The sequence below is a fragment of the Oncorhynchus keta genome, chromosome 12 (assembly GCF_023373465.1).
Source record: "Oncorhynchus keta strain PuntledgeMale-10-30-2019 chromosome 12, Oket_V2, whole genome shotgun sequence".
Lineage (NCBI taxonomy): Eukaryota > Metazoa > Chordata > Actinopteri > Salmoniformes > Salmonidae > Oncorhynchus > Oncorhynchus keta.
The window spans coordinates 21,446,377-21,467,605 of NC_068432.1; the positions used below are offsets into that span (position 1 = coordinate 21,446,377).

At 41.7% G+C, this 21,229-nt stretch overlaps 1 protein-coding gene across 4 annotated transcripts in view; it reads left to right on the top strand.

Moving 5' to 3' along the window:
• Positions 1–7,897: 7,897 nt before the first annotated feature.
• Positions 7,898–21,229, top strand: part of LOC118391129 (drebrin) — a 106,125-nt gene continuing 92,793 nt past the window's right edge. For 2 of the 4 annotated variants that reach the window (XM_035782176.2, XM_035782177.2), the window contains exon 1: positions 7,898–8,131. In XM_035782176.2, coding sequence (XP_035638069.1) covers positions 8,049–8,131 — 83 coding nt within the window. In that variant the 5' untranslated portion in view covers positions 7,898–8,048. The remainder of the gene's footprint in view (positions 8,132–21,229) is intronic. The other 2 variants (XM_035782178.2, XM_035782179.2) reach the window with 2 other exon arrangements.

Below are 21,229 nucleotides of genomic sequence, written 5' to 3' on the forward strand. Positions count from 1 at the left end.
GAATGGTCCACCACCCAAAGGACATCTAGCCAACTGGATCTGGGAAGCATTGGCATCAACATGGGCCAGCATCCCTGTGGAATGCTTTCGACACCTTGTAGAGTGCATGCCCCGATGAATTGAGGCTGTTCGGAGAGCAAAAGGCCAACTCAATATTAGGGAAGATGTTCCTAATGTTTGGTATACTCAGGAGCTGTTTTGCCAGACACAGTGACTAATCCTGGACTATAAAATCTATTTCAATGGAGATTCTCCATTGAGCTTGCTTTTTAGTCCAGGAATAGTGTTAATCTGTGTCTGGGGAAATTGCCCCTTTATTGTAGGAAAAGGTCTCTTTCTGTAATGCAAGAAGTATAGAGACGGACAGTTTCCTAAATTGACCACTAGATGGAGACCACAGGCCAGCACTGTGCTATGCGAGGCCTGACTGTGTTGTACAGTCCTGGAGGGAAGGAAGGATATTCTACACGACAGAAGTAACTGAGTTTGCTTCAATGCAAAAAATATCAGTACAGATATATTAAATAATTACACAGCCCAGATATCTGGATTCACAAAGAATAGATAGGCGTTTCAGTAGGCCTTGCACTTGGGTATGTGTCAAAATTGCTATAATTTGAGTGTTTTGGTAACCTCAAGGCATAATGGTATCGCAAATAATTTCTTGAGACCTTCCAGAGAAATAGATGATGTGTGGGGGGGCAAGCAATTATTAAAAAAATATAACATTTACTTTCAGTAGCCCTAGTATTGCTTTAGTGCAGGGGTGGGCAATTCCTGTCCTCAAGGGCCTGATTGGTGTCACACTTATTCTCCGTCCCTAGCAAACATTCTAAACCAAAGCTCATGATTAGGTGACTATTGGAGGCAGGTGTGTTAACTCGGGCTGGGGCAAAACTCTTACACCAATCAGGGCCTCGAGGACTAGAATTGCCTTCCCCTGCTTTAGTTTATTCTTTATTCCTCACACCTTATGACTGAATTGAATGTCCCACAAACACACAAATACTTGTATACGTTTCCATATCATATACACCCTGCATTCCTGTTGATGGAAGCAGCTCCTGTATTCAATGCCACAGCCAGGCTGGACACTTTGTGTAAACAGTCACAGCAAAAAGGAAATGAACACATTCCAGAAGCCACCAGATCATTGCTTTGTTGTTCTTGGCACCACACAGTAGAGTTAACTGGGGTCCAGGTATGGGCAGAGATGTGTTATTGTCTGTTTAGCCATGTCATGGACAAGCGTCACTTTTTGTATTGCTTTCTATAACGGGGATTGCTGCCCTGCATTTTGGGAGCCGTTTTTGTCGAATACTGAAATTCCTGTCATTCAGCTACTATCTGTGGTCCGATTTTGTTTTCCGACTTAGAACTCTCTCTATGAGTCCAGGCTTCACTGGTCTGGTATGTGGATTGTATTTTTCCTGTACAGCAAGAAGTGAACCTTTTGGGAGATATAAATGTTAGTTCTGTAACGCTGGCCTCCTAGTCTCAGACAGACTCTCAGATGGCACGTATTTTCTCCACACTTGACTAAGGTTGTGTTGACTAAAGTAACACTAAATGCTTATTTCAGTGCACAAAGCGGTGAGATTTACGTCTTAATAACTCTAATAACTTAATAACTCTTACAGCTTGAACACGATTACGATCCTTGCCTCTAAAAATAGTAATTCAAATAAACTTACAACTGAACTTCTATTTTTCCCTATATTGGGCCACTGCTTTGATGTTAGTTTGTGTTCGTTATAGGATAGGATGTCCACAAGGGAAAATAGTCTTAGACATTATGTGGAAAATAAAGCACAGAAGAAGGGATGTCTGACCAAATGAAGTGTCTTGTTTTTTTCTCCCTGTGGTTATTTAGTGTGTTTTTTCGGCACATCAACCATCTGTCTGTCCTCCATGGCGGCAGAGTGAGAGAGAGGGAGAGCGTTCAGGGGGGCCTGTGTCTGAGCAAGACTTATAAGGACACCCCGTGATTGTTTTCCTCTTAGACGTGAGGGTGAGTCAGTGATAGAAAATTGTTGTTTGTGCATGCCTGCCTACAGTATGTGTCAGCTGTGGCAGAATGTTCCAAGGATATGGTCCTCATCCCTTATAGTCGGAGGACTTGGCTAAAGCACAAAGTTCTGGGACCAGGGTAATCAGAGTGTGTGTAGAGTGGAGATGTGAGTTGAAACTAAAGCCTTTTGTCTTTGTCCACCTGCCATCACTCCCCTTCACCCTCCAGACTTCCTCAAATAGAACCAGATCAATTAATCAATACCACTCTGTTATAAAGTCAGAACAAGCTGCTTATTGTCCTCAATCTAACTCTGTTTCTCCAGCCCAGTTTGAAAGTACTCTGCATGAATATGAAATCATGTTACTTTGATCAAATACGAGAAATGAATTCAAATGCTGTGTTATTTATGTTTCGGACAGATTAAATCAACTAGTTTGTGATGTGTAATCCAGTTTGAGCTTGATGCAAAAGCTGCTGTTTTCTCCTCCCTTCAGCCCTGACAGAGTAATTTGGCCATTCAACGACTCCATTAGAAATGAGAGCTTGGTGTCAGAGCCCTGTATGGAGCTGCTGGCTCAATCCCCTGCTGCTCCGTTTAAGACAGGGTGTGAGCTTTGGGCACTGAGGCCAACGCACACACACCACGATCCCACCCAAACACACACCCCATGTATGCATATTGCTGCTGGAGAATCCTGGACGTTGGATCCCAGCCCAGTCTCTGCCGGACAGATGTCTTCCCTGAGGACAATAACCGGTGAAAATAATTGGTACCATAGCCGTCTGGAGGAGACACTGAGGACCGAATGGATGAGAATTAATTAATGTTAACCCACTTAACAGGCAGGGGAGGGTGGACGCTCGGGGCCAAACACAGATCCTCATATGATGAGACAGCAAGGAAAGAGGGGTGTGAGCATGTGTCGTATGAGGGTCATTGATGTGGAGATGGGGCTATCATTGGATAAAGAGGATAAGAGAATATAAACTCAGCAAAAAAAGAAATGTCCTCACTGTCAACTATGTTTATTTTCAGCAAAATTAACATGTGTAAATATTTGTATCAACATAAGATTCAACAACTGAGACATAACCTGAACAAGTTCCACAGACATGTGACTAACAGAAATTGAATAATGTGTCCCTGAATAAAGGGGGGGGGGGTCAAAATCCAAAGCAACAGTCAGTATCTGTTGTGGCCACCAGCTGCATTAAGTACTGCAGTGCATCTCCTCCTCATGGACTGCACCAGATTTGATAGTTCTTGCTGTGAGATGTTACCCCACTCTTCCACCAAGGCACCTGCAAGTTCCCAGACATTTCTGGTGGGAATGGCCCTAGCCCTCACCCTCCGATCCAATAGGTCCCAGACGTGCTCAATGGGATTGAGATCCGGCCTCTTTGCTGGCTATGGCAGAACACTGACATTCCTGTCTTGCAGGTAATCACGCACCGAACGAGCAGTATGGCTGGTGGCATTGTCATGATGGAGGGGGGTGTTACGCAGAAAGGAACAGGTGAACCCAAGTGCAGACTCAGACAAGGAGACTGGGATGAGGTAACCAAGGTATTTATTGAAACACAGGGGGAAGATGGAGTGCAGGCCAGGGGAAGCTCGGGTGGGTTGCAGGAAACCAGGTGCGGAGGCTGAGGCTGGTGGGAGAGGTGTTGGGACACTGTAAGCAGGTCCGGCGGGGAATCCAAGGGAGCAGTAGAGTGGGGGATCCAGGACAGAGTAACAGGACTGACAAGACGTGGGACTGGAGACAGGGACCAGAGTCAGAGCGGGCAGAACTGTAGCGGAGAGGAAAACAGTGTCAGGCAAGGAAAACAGGATATAAACAGGAACAAACGGCTAGAAACGTAGACTGACTGAGCAGAGACTACAATCTGGCAGCGTGGAAGTGGCAGGGCTGAGTATTGTAGAGCTCTTGATTATGGAACAGGTTGCAGCTGGTGGGGATCCGCCCACACAATCACAGAGAGAGAGAGAGAGAGAGAGAGGTGGTGGCAGGTCAAGGAGACACAGGATGAGCAATATAGTGCAAGGCAGTTGCAGATGCAAGGGGGAGGGTAAATGATTGACAGTCATCATCTCTATTTCTGAGTGGCATGCTGTGATGTGTGTCAGGCTGGTGAAGGATTAATAATATGAAACCTTAAACATATGTATAAATGAGCGATATTATTACCATATTATAAACAGTTTATTCCGTACTGTGATGTAAAGTGCTACCGCTATGTCCATTGACAATACCTGTTCGTTCCTCTCATGGATGCTAGACACGTCCTGTCCCGTGTTGTGTTCTGAGTGACAGTTCCCTGGCCCTTTGGTGATAGAGCTGGCTGAAGTATGTGGACGTTGAGCCAAATGAGACCTGGGAGCCAGAGTCATTTCTAGCTTTTTGGGGGCCCTAAGCCCTCCTATGGCAAAACATTGTTGTAGCCTCCCTCTTAGCACCGGAGAGAAAAAAATTATGCAAATCTACATATTTTGCCATAGGGTGTAGATAGAATGTTTCAGATTAAAAGCAATTTTTTTGCAATTCTACTAATTTTTCCAATGAACAGAGAGAACAATTTGCTGTTTTAAAACAAATTTAATGCGATTCTACTCATTTGACCATGGGGCGGAGAGAAAATGTTGCAGTTTTATAGCTCATTTCCTACAATTCAACAAAATATATGGGCCCAGTTAGCACATTTGGTTCCTCGGAAGTTGTGGGAACGTATGTTTTTGGTTTCACATTGGTTGTAGGAATAAAATATCTGAATGTTTTTTTAATAACTTCCTTAAAACAGTCACTGAATATTTCAATAAGACTTTTAATAACACTGGTATCTTATTTTGGGTTAATGTTTTTGAACTCCAAACACAGAAATTACACATGGAAATTAATTTCCTTAGGCAGTAATTATGCAAACACATGTATTTTTATTGTGACACAGCATCAGTGAGATGGAAACCTACAATCTTCTGTTCTCTATCCATGGAATTAGTCCTCTGCGCCACCAGGATGGAGCTAGCATGCCATGTTTTTTATGCATACACAGCTGTTCATTTTAGTCTATTCAAACAGACCCCATTCCAAATTTGGTGTGTCTCCCGCAGGACAGTTGAGCTAAAGTAGGCTAATGCGATTAGCATGAGGTTGTAAGTAACAAGACAATTTCCCAGGACATAGACATATCTGATATTGTCAGAAAGCTTAAATTCTGCACTGTCCAATTTACAGTAGCTATTACAGTGAAAGAATACCATGCTATTGTTTGAGGAGAGTGCACAGTTATGAACTTAAATGTATTAATAAACCAATTAGGCACATTTGGGCAGTCTCGATACAACATTTTGAACAGAAATACAATGGTTCATTGGATCAGTCTAAAACTTTGCACATACACTGCTGCCATCTATTGGCCAAAAGCTATATTACGGCTGGGCTGGAATTATGGCCTTTCTCTTGCATTTCAAAGATGATGATACAAAAAAATAAAAAATAAAACATGTTTTTTTCTTTGTATTATCTTTCACCAGATCTATTGTGTTATATTCTCCTACATTCATTTCACATTTCCACAAACACAAAATTGTATCAATAATATGCATATCCTTTCTTCAGGTCCTGAGCTACAGGCAGCTAGATTTGGGTGTGTCATTTTAGGCGAAAATTACAAGCACTCATTAAGATCAGGCGTAGTCAATTAGCGTGCACGCCAACACACCTGAACACACTTAACAAGATAGATCATTTTGAATTGAGCGATTCGTGCTTTCTGAGGTCGGTTCGGTTTTGGTTCGATTAAAAAAAGAATCACAGTTTTCGGTTTGTATTATTTTTTTAAACATTAAATGGATTCGGAAATAATTACATTAAATTGATTTTAGAGCTTTTTTAATGGAAATTCCAAAGACAAAAATAGTGAACATTGAATTGCCAAAACATTGAAAATATTCCCTTGTCTCTGTCAGTTCCACATTGGGTAGACATCATTAGAAAAATATATTTCATTTGAGGACTTTATTATTTTTCATTCCTTAAAGTCATCATCTCTTCTCTGCTCAGGCAGTAGCAGTCAGCCAGCCAGGCCATCTAACATGATCTATATCTGTTCCCCATACTTTGTTGTCTTTAGTCTTCCTATTTAGCTAGCCTGCCTAAGTATGCTGCGGAGCTGTCTGACTCAATCATTTTACATGTTCATTAACTGCCTGTTCAGGGGCAGAACGACAGATTTGTACCTTGTCAGCTCAAGGGTTTGAACTTGCAACCTTCCGGTTACTAGTCCAACACTCTACCCACTACACTACCCTGCCGCCCCACGGCCCATCTCTGTCTGAGCCGGAAATAATATTTTGAATGGAATTCAAGTAATTGAATCTGTACCGGTACCCCCTGTATATAGCCTTGTTATTGTTATGTACATGTCTTGTGTTACTTTTTGATTTATGAGAAGAAAAAAAATTCACTTCAGTTTATTTAGTAAACATTTTATTAACTCTATTTATTGAACTACATTGTTGATTAAGGGCTTGTAAGTAAGAATTTCACAGTAAGGTCTACTACACCTGTTGTATTTGGCGCATGTGACAAATACCGTTTGATTTGATTTGATTTGAACCAACGTTGGTCAATTAGTTGTTCAATAACCGGAAAAACTACCTTATGGGGAATCGCTCTACTTAATGATCTTGGAAGAATTTGAGAATGTTTTTGGACCCCAGGAAGAGGTGCTGCTGCCCCCCACGCCAGATAGCATATAGGCAAATCATAAGCCATGGCAAACAAAACATGAATTACCAGATAGTATAGCTGTAAAACTACAACATTTTCCCTCAGCCTCATGGCAAAACGTGTAGGAAATTAGCTTTCAAAATAATTTCAGCCTTATTGCAACATCTGTAGAATAGCAAAGGATTACCTATAAAACTGCTGGAAGCAAAGCACTGAGACTGCCCCTGAGGGTCCGTCCAACACTGACTGGGTAGGAGTTGCCCGTAGGCACAGATCTAGGATCAGCTTACCCTCCCCAAACTGTAACCTTAACCATTAGGAGCAAAAACACAAAAGATCAGTGTGTAAGGGTAACACCATCCTACTCTATCTGACACACTGGCCTGCTTTGGACTGCACTCAATAATACACTGTAGAGACAGACTGTGTTCTAGGGTCTGTATCCCAATTACCAGTAGACAAAACTGTTCTCTCTCTGCCAAATCTGCATACAGTACAGACTCTCCTAGTCCTCAGGGTTTGGGTTGCTCACTCAGAGAGCTCCAGGGGCACGATGACGCAATAACACACTGACACATTTCTCATCCCAGGCACATACTCCAGACGGGGTCGGATGTGGTACTATCAGAGCATGATTGCGCCGGTTATTTGCAAGTAAAACGTTCTCACTCAGAGGAAAGTTTCAGCTAGCTACAGCCTGGAGGCTTGGGGGGCTTTAGGCTATGTCTCTTTTCCACAGTTAAGCCCAGACAGCAAACCCATCTCTGGGGAACCAGTCAGTACCAGACAAAGCATAGAACAATAACAGTGATTAAATATTGGGCTATTTTTTTTTTATCAGAGAGCAAGTTATGAAGAGGAGTAATGAGAATGTAGTTTGTCAAAGTGTAAAAAATATGACTTTGGTCCAGCATTACGTTCCAAATCCAGATTATTGTGTGTCTAATAATCAAAACCCCCCCTCTACTGTTAGTTAGACCCCCATTCCTATAGGCTATATTGTTCAGAAATAAATTATTTGACTTGTAATTTCCCTGGTCTTTGTCAGGTCAGGCCAGGTCAGATCACGGTATAGTGCTGACTTTTGACGGTGTAGTCCAGTGAACACTCTGAGGCGCTAGGACCCAGCAGTGTTTTTTAGAGACCCGTGAAAAATTCGCACTAGGACCACGCAGCTAGCGAGGCAATAGCGCTGCATTGTCTTTGTTCCTCCACTCAGAATCTCTCCCCGTCTCTCTCTATCCTTTCCTCTACTTCCATTACAGTATTACACGGGTCTGGATGATTGCAGAGACAGCAACATGGCTGTGAATCTCAGCAAGAACAGACTGGCCCTTCTAACAGCCTACCAGGATGTTATCAACGAGACCTCGTCCACCGACTGGTAAGTTAATTGAACATCCCTTCTCTATCACGGCTCATTGGCTTTAAGTGTTTTATTGCGGGGTTTAATAGTTGAGCGGCGGGTTAAAGGTTACTATGTCAGGATTCATGGTGCATGTTGATACATTTTCTAGTGGATCGGTTGCAATATAACGGGTCCTTTCCAAAACTGTCAGATTAATCGGTTCAGGCTATGGGAAAATGTATTTTATATAATTAAATCCCCCAAAGTGCTGAAATGTGCAACTGTTCAGAGCATACCAATTGACACCGGTCCCTGCTCCTAGTTAAGAAAATCAGCAGGCACTGTGCTCAATGATCAAATATTGAGCAAGACCACTGTCTTTCTGACTGTCCCAGACACTGCGTTGTGGGGAGCCCCTGAAAAGGTTACACGTTGAGAACATCTCAGTTCTTTCCCCTTTTGCGAAAGCATACCGTTCTCGCAATTTGTACATCTCCATTTGCACATGGCATATGTAGCGTTCTTGCATCCCAACGAGCGTGTGTAGAGACGAGAGGAGCAAGGCGATAAGTGTCAATCTATCAACACTCGATGTGACCGGCCCTGCTTCCTCTCATTATACGCGATGTAACTGCTCGTTTGTCCCTGTTAGAAGGGAAATGTTTGTAAATGGGATGGAATATGAACTCAGCCTACTGAGTGAGCGAAGGTCCCGTGTGTTTTATCCACACATTCCATCCGGCCTTGTGTCAATGCGGAGGCGTTTGTCTTCCCTTTGTGTGGAAATGGATACACAGTGGTAAGTGGAATGAATATCTTTTCACTTACAAAACCAGCTGGACTTACTTGGCTATGGAAGCAAGACTGAGACATTCTGAAAGGCTGCACCCATTGACGTCCAGTGATGATTATATCATCTCTCTCTTTTGAAGAGGGTAGGCTATAATATGAGTAGGCACTGGGCTCAACTCTAAGCTAAACTGCTTACGTTATCATCTTTTCCAACTAGAAAGATAACGGCTGTCTCTCTTTCTATTTACTTATACAGAGTGATCTGATTGAATCATCGACAACATATCTGCTTTGTATCTCTTCATGTATAAAAGATGCCAGACCTAATGTGTATCTGGCTGAAAGAAACAAATCAATACTTAATCAGTCTGTAGCCAGTGGCGTAGCACAGTCTTCACGCATGCCCCCCTTTTGACATGGGGCAGGGATATTTTTGTTGAGTTTAGTGCTCAGGGATTGTTAAAAGAAGGGACTATCTCAAATATTTGTCTTAATATTAACGATATTTGAAATATACTGTATATTTTGATGATGCTTTGGTCTATCACGCCATGTAAAGGATCATCCTAATTTGTAGTTATTTTTCATAAAATGCCATTGACTGGATTTATATCAACTCTGTGAGACACCATAACAGGTATTCTATTTTGACAATTATTGTCCAACAAGTGTTTAAAGGTCGTGATTGTTTAATTCTAACATTAGATTATTCAAATATGTAATACAAATCTCCATTTATTTTTGTTTTGTAGCATTATATAATGCCCCAGGGCTAATTTTGTTAGCATTTTGGCATGTTTTTCTAGATTTAAAACCAAAAACATTTAACCCAAACATTATCCCTTCAATTGTTTAAGCATATATTGCAGAACAGTGATTACACTCTTTTTTTTCAGATCTTAAAGGGGGGCTACCATCACTGACTGAGTTGACAATTAAGATACTCAAAACGGACACAAAAGTTTAATACAAATATTTGTAAAATAAAGACTATTTTGGCAATCCTCAATAAAAACAACCATTCTATCAGATCTTTCAGCACTCTGACGGAGTTGATGTTTTTTACGAAGTTGGCAAAATAAAACATTTCAAGTGGTATACACACTAACCATTTGAGTTTTTCATCAGTTGCTTTGACACTATAACCTAATTAAATGTAACATTTTAACCAAAATTCTTATCATGCAAATGGAGTTGACACTTTATGATTGTGACCATGGTGACTCCAATATTGTTTAAATCTATCAAAAGAATAGAACTTTACAGACCATGAGTTCTGTTGTTGCACTACATGTAATGAGGACATGAATAAGGGGTCCTTATGGTTTAGCTGACTCTGCTCATTCCTGATTAATTTAGGATTTTTTACATCTGGTAAGAGAAAACATTTCAGTTAAAGCTGCAATATGTCACTTTTTGGGCGACCTGACCAAATTCACATAAAAATGTGAGTTATACAGTGGGGAGAACAAGTATTTGATACACTGCCGATTTTGCAGGTTTTCCTACTTACAAAGCATGTAGAGGTCTGTAATTTTTATCATAGGTACACTTCAACTGTGAGAGACGGAATCTAAAATCCAGAAAATCACATTGTATGATTTTTAAGTAATTCATTTGCATTTTATTGCATGACATAAGTATTTGATACATCAGAAAAGCAGAACTTAATATTTGGTACAGAAACCTTTTCAGAAACCTTTGTTTGCAATTACAGAATTCATATGTTTCCTTGACCAGGTTTCCACACACTGCAGCAGGGATTTTGGCCCACTCCTCCATACAGACCTTCTCCAGATCCTTCAGGTTTCGGGGCTGTCGCTGGGCAATACGGACTTTCAGCTTCCTCCAAAGATTTTCTATTGGGTTCAGGTCTGGAGACTGGCTAGGCCACTCCAGGACCTTGAGATGCTTCTTACGGAGCCACTCCTTAGTTGCTCTGGCTGTGTGTTTCGGGTCGTTGTCATGCTGGAAGACCCAGCCACGACCCATCTTCAATGCTCTTACTGAGGGAAGGAGGTTGTTGGCCAAGATCTTGCGATACATGGCCCCTTCCATCCTCCCCTCAATACGGTACAGTCGTCCTGTCCCCTTTGCAGAATAGCATCCCTAAATAATGTTTCCACCTCCATGCTTCACGGTTGGGATGATGTTCTTGGAGTTGTACTCATCCTTCTTCCTCCAAACACGGCGAGTGACGTTTAGACTAAAAAGCTCTATTTTTGTCTCATCAGACCACATGACCTTCTCCCATTCCTCCTCTGGATCATCCAGATGGTCATTGGCAAACTTCAGATGGGCCTGGACATGCGCTAGCTTGAGCAGGGGGACCTTGCGTGCGCTGCAGGATTTAAATTCTAATAATTGCGCCAACAGTTGTTGCCTTCTCACCAAGCTGCTTTCCTATTGTCCCGTAGCCCATCCCAGCCTTGTGCAGGTCTACAATTGTATCCCTGATGTCCTTACACAGCTCTCCGGTCTTGGCCATTGTGGAAAGGTTGGAGTCTGTTTGAGTGTGTGGACAGGTGTCTTTTATACAGGTAACAAGTTCAAACAGGTGCAGTTAATACAGGTAATGAGTGAAGAACAGGGGGGCTTCTTAAAGAAAAACTAACAGGTCTGTGAGAGCCAGAATACTTTCTGGTTGGTAGATGATCAAATACTTATGTCATGCAATAAACTGCAAATTAATTCCTTAAAAATCATACAATGTGATTTTCTGGATTTTAGATTCCGTCTCTCACATTTGAAGGGTACCAATGATAAAAATTACAGACCTCTACATGCTTTGTAAGTAGGAAACACTGCCGATTTTGCAGGTTATCAAATACTTGTTCTCCCCACTGTAGATCTGTAATTTTTTATTGAAGGCAAGTCTAAAAAGCCGTAGATATATTCTACTTCTTTGCTTCCCATTCTTAAGTTTTGTTTAAACGTCTTTTGGTTTTGTACACCAGCTTCCAACAGCTGAAAATACAGTACTTGGGGTTAAGGAAAATATATTTACATTTGAGTCATTTTAGCAGACTCTCTTATCCAGAGCGACTTACAGTAGTGAGTGGATACATTTTTGTACTTTTCCCGTACTGGTCCCCGTGGGAATCGAATCCACAACGCTGTGGTTGCAAGTGCCATGGTCTACCAACTGAGCCACAGCGATTTAGGTGGTACAATTATTCTCTACACTATACTTGCTTGTTTTTTCACAAACAAAAATTAGGCAAACTATTAGACTTTTTGTAACCAGGAATTGGTGGAGCAATTTCTGCATAGTGCAATTTTCTTATATTTACAGTAGGGCAAAAAAGTATTTAGTCAGCCAACAATTGTGCAAGTTCTCCCACTTAAAAAAATGAGGCCTGTGATTTTCATAGGTACACTTAAACTATGACAGACAAAATTAGAAGAAAAATCCAGAAAATCACATTGTAGGATTTTTAATGAATTTATTTGCAAATTATGGTGGAAAATAAGTATTTAGTCAATAACAAAAGTTTCTCAATACTTTGTTATATACCCTTTGTTGGCAATGACTCGTCTTCACAAGGGTTTCACACACTGCTGGTATTTTGGCCCATTCCTCCATGCAGATCTCCTCTAGAGCAGTGATGTTTTGGCGATGTTGCTGGGCAACACAGACTTTCAACTCCCTCCAAAGATGTTCTATGGGGTTGAGATCTGGAGACTGGCTAGGCCACTCCAGAACCTTGAAATGCTTCTTACGAAGCCACTCCTTCGTTGCCCGGGCGGTGTGTTTGGGATCATTGCCATGCTGAAAGACCCAGCCAAGTTTTATCTTCAAGGCCCTTGCTGATGGTAGGTTTTGTTACTTTGGTCCCAGCTCTCTGCACGTCATTCACTAGGTCCCCCCCGTGTGGTTCTGAGACTTTTGCTCACTGTTCTTGTGATCATTTTGACCCCACGGGGTGAGATCTTGCTTGGAGCCCCAGATCGAGGGAGATTATCAGTGGTCTTGTATGTCTTCCATTTCCTAATAATTGCTCCCACAGTTGATTTCTTCAAACCAAGCTGCTTACCTATTGCAGATTTAGTCTTCCCAGCCTGGTGCAGGTCTACAATTTTGTTTCTGGTGTCTTTTGACAGCTCTTTGGTCTTGGCCTTAGTGGAGTTTGGAGTGTGACTGTTTGAGGTTGTGGACAGGTGTCTTTTATACCGATAACAAGTTCAAACAGATGCCATTAATACAGTTAACGAGTGGAGGACAGAGGAGCCTCTTAAAGAAGAAGTTACAGGTCTGTGAGAGCCCGAAGTCTTGCTTGTTTGTAGGTGGCCAAATACTTATTTTCCACCATAATTTGCAAATAAATTCATTCAAAATCCTACAATGTGATTTTCTGGATTTTTTCCCCCCTCATTTTGTCTGTCATAGTTGACGTGTACCTATGATGATAAATTACAGGCCTCTCATATTTTTAAGTGGGAGAACTTGCACATTTGGTGGCTGTCTAAATACTTTTTTGCCCCACTGTACATACACACACAAGGTGGAAATGTCAGTTGTGTGAAGTAATCTCCTAGTGTCTGGTGGAAAGCAGACTGAACCAGGTATTCCTATAGGATTTTGCCTGCGCTTAGCTCCGTTCCATACATTTTTCCTGAGAAGTACTCATAACATGATGTATCCAACACCATGCTTGAAAATATGGAGAGTGGTACTCAGTAATGTGTTGACTGGATTTGCCCCAAACATAACACTTTGTATTCAGGAAAAATGAAAATTTCTTTGCCACATTTTATGCCGTTTTACTTTCGTTCCTTATTCCAAACAGGATGCATGTTTTGGAATATTTTTTTTAGTACTCCTTTTCACTTTTTCATTTAGATTAGTATTGTGGAGTAACTATGTTGTTGATCCATCTTCAGTTTTCTGCTGTCACAGCCATTAAACTCAAACACGGAACCCAAACCGGCTGCGCGTGTGCGCCATTGTGCATAAATGTATTTTGTCCCCCCACACCAAACGTGATCACGGTTAAAATATCAAAAACTGAACCAATTGTATTAATTTGGGGACAAGTCAAAGCATTAAACATGTACGGCAATTTAGCTAGTTAGCTTGCACTTGCTAGGTAATTTGTTCTAGTTAGCTAGCTTGCTGTTACTTGCTAATTTGTCCTGGGATATAAACATTGAGTTGTTATTTTACCTGAAATGCACAAGGTCCTCTACTCCACCAATTAATCCACACATAAAACGGTCAACCAAATCGTTTCTAGTCATCTCTCTTCCTTCCAGGCTTTTTCTTCTCTTGACATTATGTTGCGATTGGCCACTGACCTCGTTCGTCTTTCAGTCACCCACGTGGGTATAACCAATGAGATGGCACGTGGGTACCTGCTTCTATAAACCAAGGAGGAGATGGGAGAGGCAGGATTTGTAGCGTGATCTGCATCAGAAATAGAACTGATTTCTATTTTAGCAACGCAGACGCTCGTTGGCGCGTGCGAGCAGTGTGGGTGCAATGATTGAATAACATAGATTTCAGGCTGTAACACAACAAAATGTGGGGAAAGTCAAGGGTGTGAATACTTTCTGAAGGCACTGTATACAGCTTGTATGTGTGATAAAGACTTATTGAGGGAATGCATCCCCCCTCATTCGGTCTGTGTTATAGCCAACCCAGTAGCCACACTGCCAAGGAAATGCACACATATAGTTGAATATTACCCACGCTTATTGTTCAAGTGGGTTTCACCAACATCATTGCCAAAGGTTAATATTTCCTTTGGCTGTGTTTTTAAATGTCGCCAGGACCCATTTTATTTTATTTGGTTATTTATCAGATTCCCCAAAAATTGCCTGATAATGCAAAGGGCTGAGGACTTGACCCCATTACTCACATTTGATCTGAGCAAAACAAAGACCACCATCTATGACCCGAAACAACCTCAATCCTTTCCCCTCCCTCCCTGTCCATATCGTACCCCATCATCATTTATAACATGGCTGCCAGGGCCTCCTGGCACAAGTGTTTTTATTCACACAATCTCAAACACATGCACGCACACACTTAAATGCACTCACTGTAAATACCAGTCCATTTATCATACCCAATATCCTATGCCGTCAGCAATATGAGCCCTCTACATGGGCTCACAACACCCTAGAGACACCTGGGTGTCTTTCACATAACAGCAGTAAGTGGTGGATTCACTGTGGGCTTTCTGTTCATATAATTGACCTTCCTGAGGTCCCTCTTTTCTCCAGTTGGGAGGAGAGTGGAGACATTCTGCCCTACACACACACACACACCCCTCCCATCATGCCTTTAATCATTTTAACCAATTCTCTGAAACCTTAATACAAAGATAGTTATGTGGTGTGGGAGGTACAACAATCTTAACACGGGTGGTAACTACCTAATACTGGGTCAGAAGCTGCTATCTGTCTGATTGTGGCATGACAAGACATTTTTCAAAGCATTTTAAAGAAGGCAGACAAAGCCAAAGTGATAGCAAGCAGAAGGAACCCAGACGGATGATGGATGATATTGTCTTTGGGTTCAATGAGGGCCAGCCATAGCCTCAGTGACAGTAATGGCTAGAGCCTAGAGGACATTTGACAGGCTCTCCTTCAGAGTGCCCGCAAGAGAGAATTTAGTATTTTTGAACTCCACCACGAAGAGGTGAAGCACAGCCGGCTAGAATATCACAAGGCTTATCCAATATCAAACACACATAGACATCTGGAATGTTCCATATAGAGTGCTGGCTGTTGCTGATTCGCTGGGCTCTATTGGTTTGATCCATAGCCCTCTCAGAAAGCCATTACCTGACATGGTTCCTATTGGGTCGTTCCATGTCATTTCAGAAAGCCATGACTCCCACCATCTGATCGTTCTGAAATTAATTCTGTAGTTAAACGGATAAGATAAGCATTCTGGAAACATTATTTTGTCTGAAATTAGCCTAATTGATTGCACCTAACCAAACGGACCATTTTAAATGATAGAATTCATATATATTAAATCATTATAGGACTTAACATACATTTCAACAAAGAGTATATAGTATCAGAACCCCCCCTCCCCCATTCAGAGAAATGTCATTTGAAGTTGAGTTTACAGTATGTCCCACTAGATGGTGCTATTCCTGCTATTAAGGGATTATTTGTTAAAGGGATAGGTCACCCAAATACACAATTATATATTGGTTGTCTTACCCTGTAAGTATATTGACCAGACATAAAAGGAACCCATGCTTTGGTTTTGTATACCAATGTGGTAACCTACCATTTGTTAAACGGGCAATTCACCGTTAATCTCTCATTTGGTTACATCGATTTCTGTTAATGCATGTATTAATTTACCTTTACCTCTCATTCTCGAAATGGAAACATTGCAGAGTTCAAAACATGCTACACTTGTGAGAAACAAGTTGAGGTTTATTTCATGCCATTTACGTGCTCCATGTGAACAATGAGCATGTGTCTGGTTTCTCTGTCCTTTTAATGTTGACAGAGTGCGCGCGGCACGCCTGAGCACGCATAGAAAGCAGTACCTGCCTGGCCTGCTTCTTGCAAATGCTAATAAAAAGAAAAGATTAAGATCGGCAAAAGAACAGTCACTGGACAGAGATATGGCTTTTTCTTTGCAACTCTGCCGAGATTTTTTAAATGTATTTTACGCTACATTCATATAATTAGCAAGGAAAATCCCTGAAATGCTAATTTGAAATTCAATGTTATTTCGCAAGATTTCTGTTCCTGTCCAAGTGTTTTGGTGTTTCGAGTTCACTATGAAAGCACTACTACAATAAATACTATATAAACCTCCAGTGAAGGGACATTAGCATTTACAATGTCTAAATTTGGTTTGGGAAAGCATTTGCACTCCACTTGCACTTTTTACACCAAGGGGTTGGAGATGAATTTGGGTAGAAAAGAGAAGCTATGTAGTCAATCTGCTAACACGCACAATTCAAACCAAAGGCTGTCTACTTTTCCATTTTCCATTCTCGATCACTTCTTTCAAGGTCACCGACAGGAATAATACGATGTTTTGGACCCTTTCACTGACTCTTTCATGGTGTAGGGCTTTGACTGCTCCAAGATCTCAAAGACAAACTGTAGAAATGTCCAACTATCATCCTCTGCAAATGGAGGACAGAGATAGAAGGTTGCATTGGCTTTTGGAAGAGCTGATCCTCCCCTCTGAAAAAGAAATGATCCTTTCTTCAGGGGAGCCAAAAGCTAGAAAGCAGACATGAACAGATGCTTTTGGTTTGCTCAGCTCCTTCAGTCAGCCAGTCAGTCACTCGGCTCATCAAGGAAGGTATAGAAACATCAGACATGGCATTGAAACCACCTGACACTGGAAACTCTACTGTTTGCTCTCTGCTGCCAAGAAACGGCCTTGAAACCAGCGAGGGCAGTGGGAATCTGTAAAGCCGTGACAATGGGCTTGTAAAATCACTTGAAAAATCACCCTGTTTTGAATCCAATTAAACTCACTGAATTACTAGTCTTATTCATTCAGACCTTCTTCACTCATCTCTTGATCGCGCCAAACGGACTGTGACGTGAATTTTGCCAACCCTTTTTTTCCTCCTATCACAGATTTACTGTAGTACAACTGGTGAGAACATGGTTGTAAATGTCAATTCTCTTGGCCTTTGAATATTTGCTCATAAACCCAGAGGCATGACATTACTTTAGACAAACAGCTTGAGCGGAATGAAGAAGATATCTGCCGTGCTATCACAGGGTAGGTACAGTGCAGTATAGCGACAGTGATGTATTCTGGGAAAAATTTAATTCTATGAAGTGTTTTCACAGTGGTCGTTGCTGACAGTGTGTCTGTCACCCTGTGTGCGGGGAGAAAGAGCCATATTGTTAGGGACATGGTCACATTTTCAGCTGGTTGAATATAGGTCTGAATACGAGACTTGGAAGTCTGGGCCTCGTGTGTGTGTGTGTGTGTGAGTTCTTATTCCGTAATGCCACTTTGAATGATGTGCTGTTGGGTTAGGCCATGTGTTGTAGAGGTAGTGCCTTCCAAACCAAAGTGCTGACCTGATTCCAATTTGGAATTCAATGTATATATATTCCTGCTACTCTCCCCCCTTTCCATTCTGACCTTGAGTCTAATTTACTCACTTGTCTTTTACAGACCGGTGGGCATTAAGTGTGTCTGTACATACAAAACAAACACGTCCAGATTGTATGCTGTTTTTATGACTTCTACAGCTCAGTATGTTTGCTGAAACCTGATCAAATACAGCGAGGAGACAAATACATAATCGAAACGTATCGTCTTCAGTGAGTCTCTCGTGAAGAGATTCATAGCCACAGCAAATCTTTTGCTCCTGCACACCACAAGCTTCCGCAACCTCTGGACCCTACAGAGAAAGAAATCCTCACTGTGGAAATGGATGCCTGTATAATAAATCCTAGAATTCCTTCCCTTTCAGAACAAAACCGTGGTGAAAATGCAGATTATTTGGCACTTGGGTATACTGTCAGTTGGCCTCAGCAGATTAGCGTCAACCAATGACCAGAGCGTGTGAGACAGTAACAATAATCCTGTCGTTGTAGTGTGTGGGTGTTTTGGCACAGCCTCAGTTGTTGAAACTGGACTGTTATTCTGCTGCTTATTGTGATTATGAACATGCCACCATCCAATGACCGAGAAAGCAGAAACTAAAGCCATAATAACACTGACAGGGTTTGAGAATCCTTCACAATGGGTTGATGAGTGAACTATGAATATTTTGCAGGTTTCTTAGTACATCATTATCTGATCAATGCATTTTTGTCCCAAAGGAACGAATGTAAAGGATTCTGGTCCCCTCTAAAGTGTTCAAATAAACACTTCCCTTTCAGCATCATCAGGACCGTTTCATCTTGGTGAGAGGAATGTTTTACTAACTGTCTGCGCCAGCTAGCATTACTCGTCCCAAATGGAATTACTCCTCTCAGGCGTCTCGTGTGCGGAACACAGCAGCAGTCACTTCAACTGCAGCATCGTCATCCCATCAGAGCACATCTGGCAGTGCCCTCTCTCTCGCTCCAGCAACCGTGGCTATTTCTGATGCTAACAGGCTTCAGCATAAATAACGAACTGACTAGCTAGCATATGTATCCATCACCAGCCCAGCATGATGGCTCGCTCGCTGACATCTTCCCTCATGACCCTCCACCCACCCCTACTCCACTTCCTCCACCCATCCCCACTCCCCCACACTCCTCACAACCATCTTTAGTTCCTACACCACACCTAGCCCTAAGACTGGACTTCAGTTGGGCTTGATGATCAGCTGTGTCGAAGTAATCAGCCCACTAATCCCCCAACAGTAAACAGCATACCTCCAACTTTATACATCTCACCCCCTAGATAAGCCTAGCTGTGCGAGTAGTTTTGGCATAACAAAAACACACAGCAGTATGTTCTTATCAGAGAGCTGCATCCCCCTGCCTGCCAAAGTACAGCACGCTTCGCTCCAGGCCTCTGCAGTGGTCCTGCTGAGTTGCGCTTATGAAAACTAGAACCTGATGAAATATCAACAAAAAGATTTTCTTCAGGCCTTCGACAAACTACTACAAGGTGGTGAAATCAAAGCAGAAGACTGTGGCCTTTGTGTGCTTTGGTTGGCGGTAGTTTGAACTGTGTGGCTCCTTTCTCACACTGTGTCAGGTGGATAACCAGCGCACTCTATCCCAATGGGACTTCCTGTCAGGAAGCACTCCTTCTAAAATAGGCCCAGCAGCTAGAAGCTTCCCCCAGGTGGTGGCTGTGGCATCTTCTGTGTTACTATGCTCTTTGTCTCCAGTCTCGTTTCTCCTGGCTCGACCTCCTTCCTTCCTGCATATCTTTCCTTCTGAACGGAAGACACTGCTTAGCAGGGATATGGAGGCTATCCCCAGTCAAGGCTATTCATTGACTTTGCCATTTCCACGTTATACCGTAATTACTATTTCCTGTGTTCAGTTTAGTTCCAGAGACTTTTTCTGTGCTCTCTTTTCTACAATGGTATAGTCACAGAATACCGATGAGGCACTCTTTTGCCTCTTCCTCCATATGCATGGAATTGATTAGACTGTTTATAAAACAGTTCCCAAATTGTTGAACTGTAGAAATAGGAGGCAAAGCTTGTTTCCAAGGCATGTCCTGTGGTTGTGGTTGTGGTTGTGCGAGTGTGCTGAAGCTGGTTTCTAAGACGACACCTCTTTAAGCCTCTGACAGGGAGGCTGGAAATTGTGCAGTCAGGACCTACAGCTTCCATTTACATGATCAAATAATGTAAGACTTCACCCAGGGGTATGTATTATCATGGTTAAAGTAGGAGGACATCTTATGCTCTCTGGTCAGATAGTGTTTAGTCAGGTGATGACTGGTCTGTAGCATAGATCAATGGTCATCTTTCAATTATGTTTCGATTGCTATGTCACTGTAATGAGTGATTTTATAACAAGATTATCAAATATGTTCTTTATATACTGTGGGTCAAATGATTGACACCCTTGACAAAGATGAGCAAGAATGACTATCAAATAATTAAATCAGTGAGCTATATTGTATGCTAAAAGAAATGAGGAAATTATATTTTATACTAATGCAATTGCTCAAAGAAAGATTTAGTTCTAGTATATTTTCTCCCCCAAAAAAGTAGCGGTCAAAATTATTGACTCTTCTAAAGATTCTTGTAAATAAAGTAGTCCCATATTCCTAGAATGCAATGACAACATCAAGCTTGTTGGATGCATTTGCAGTTTGTTTTGGTTGTGTTTGACTGTTTTGTGCACATAAAATGATCCGCCTGATGCTTTCCGATGCTCCTGCTAGGTCGATATTTCATTGTCTGGTATCATAATTACTTGACACTATAAGAGAAGTTTATTATTGTGGGTTTTTGGTTGCAAGGAAGTTTGCTTTAAAGCAACACTCCGGTTTTCCTTTCAAAAATGTAAAAAAATCTATTAAAAAAAAGCAGGTTTTCTGTGTTGGAATGGTGGGGGCATACCCTAACAACAGAATGTTGTGGGTGTATACCGGTCACAAAAAATATTAATGCGAGTAGTCAGCTGATTGGCCAGCTCATCCTCCTCAGGAGTATAAAATCATTCTCTGAGGAAATAGCATTTTTATTTTATTTTAATCCAGTGGTAATGCATGGCTACATTCTGCCTGTTGTTTGCAATGCACACCGTGTGTTTTTTTAAAAGAGGCCTGTGCTAAAACAATAAATGTCTGTCCAGGTGACCTCCCAGGGGCCTCATTTATTAAAGGTGTATGTGTACAAAATAACTCTAAACCTTGCATCTATTGATAAACTAAATGTCAATTAATATTTTCCATAGATGTGTGCTGTTGCATTTACTGAA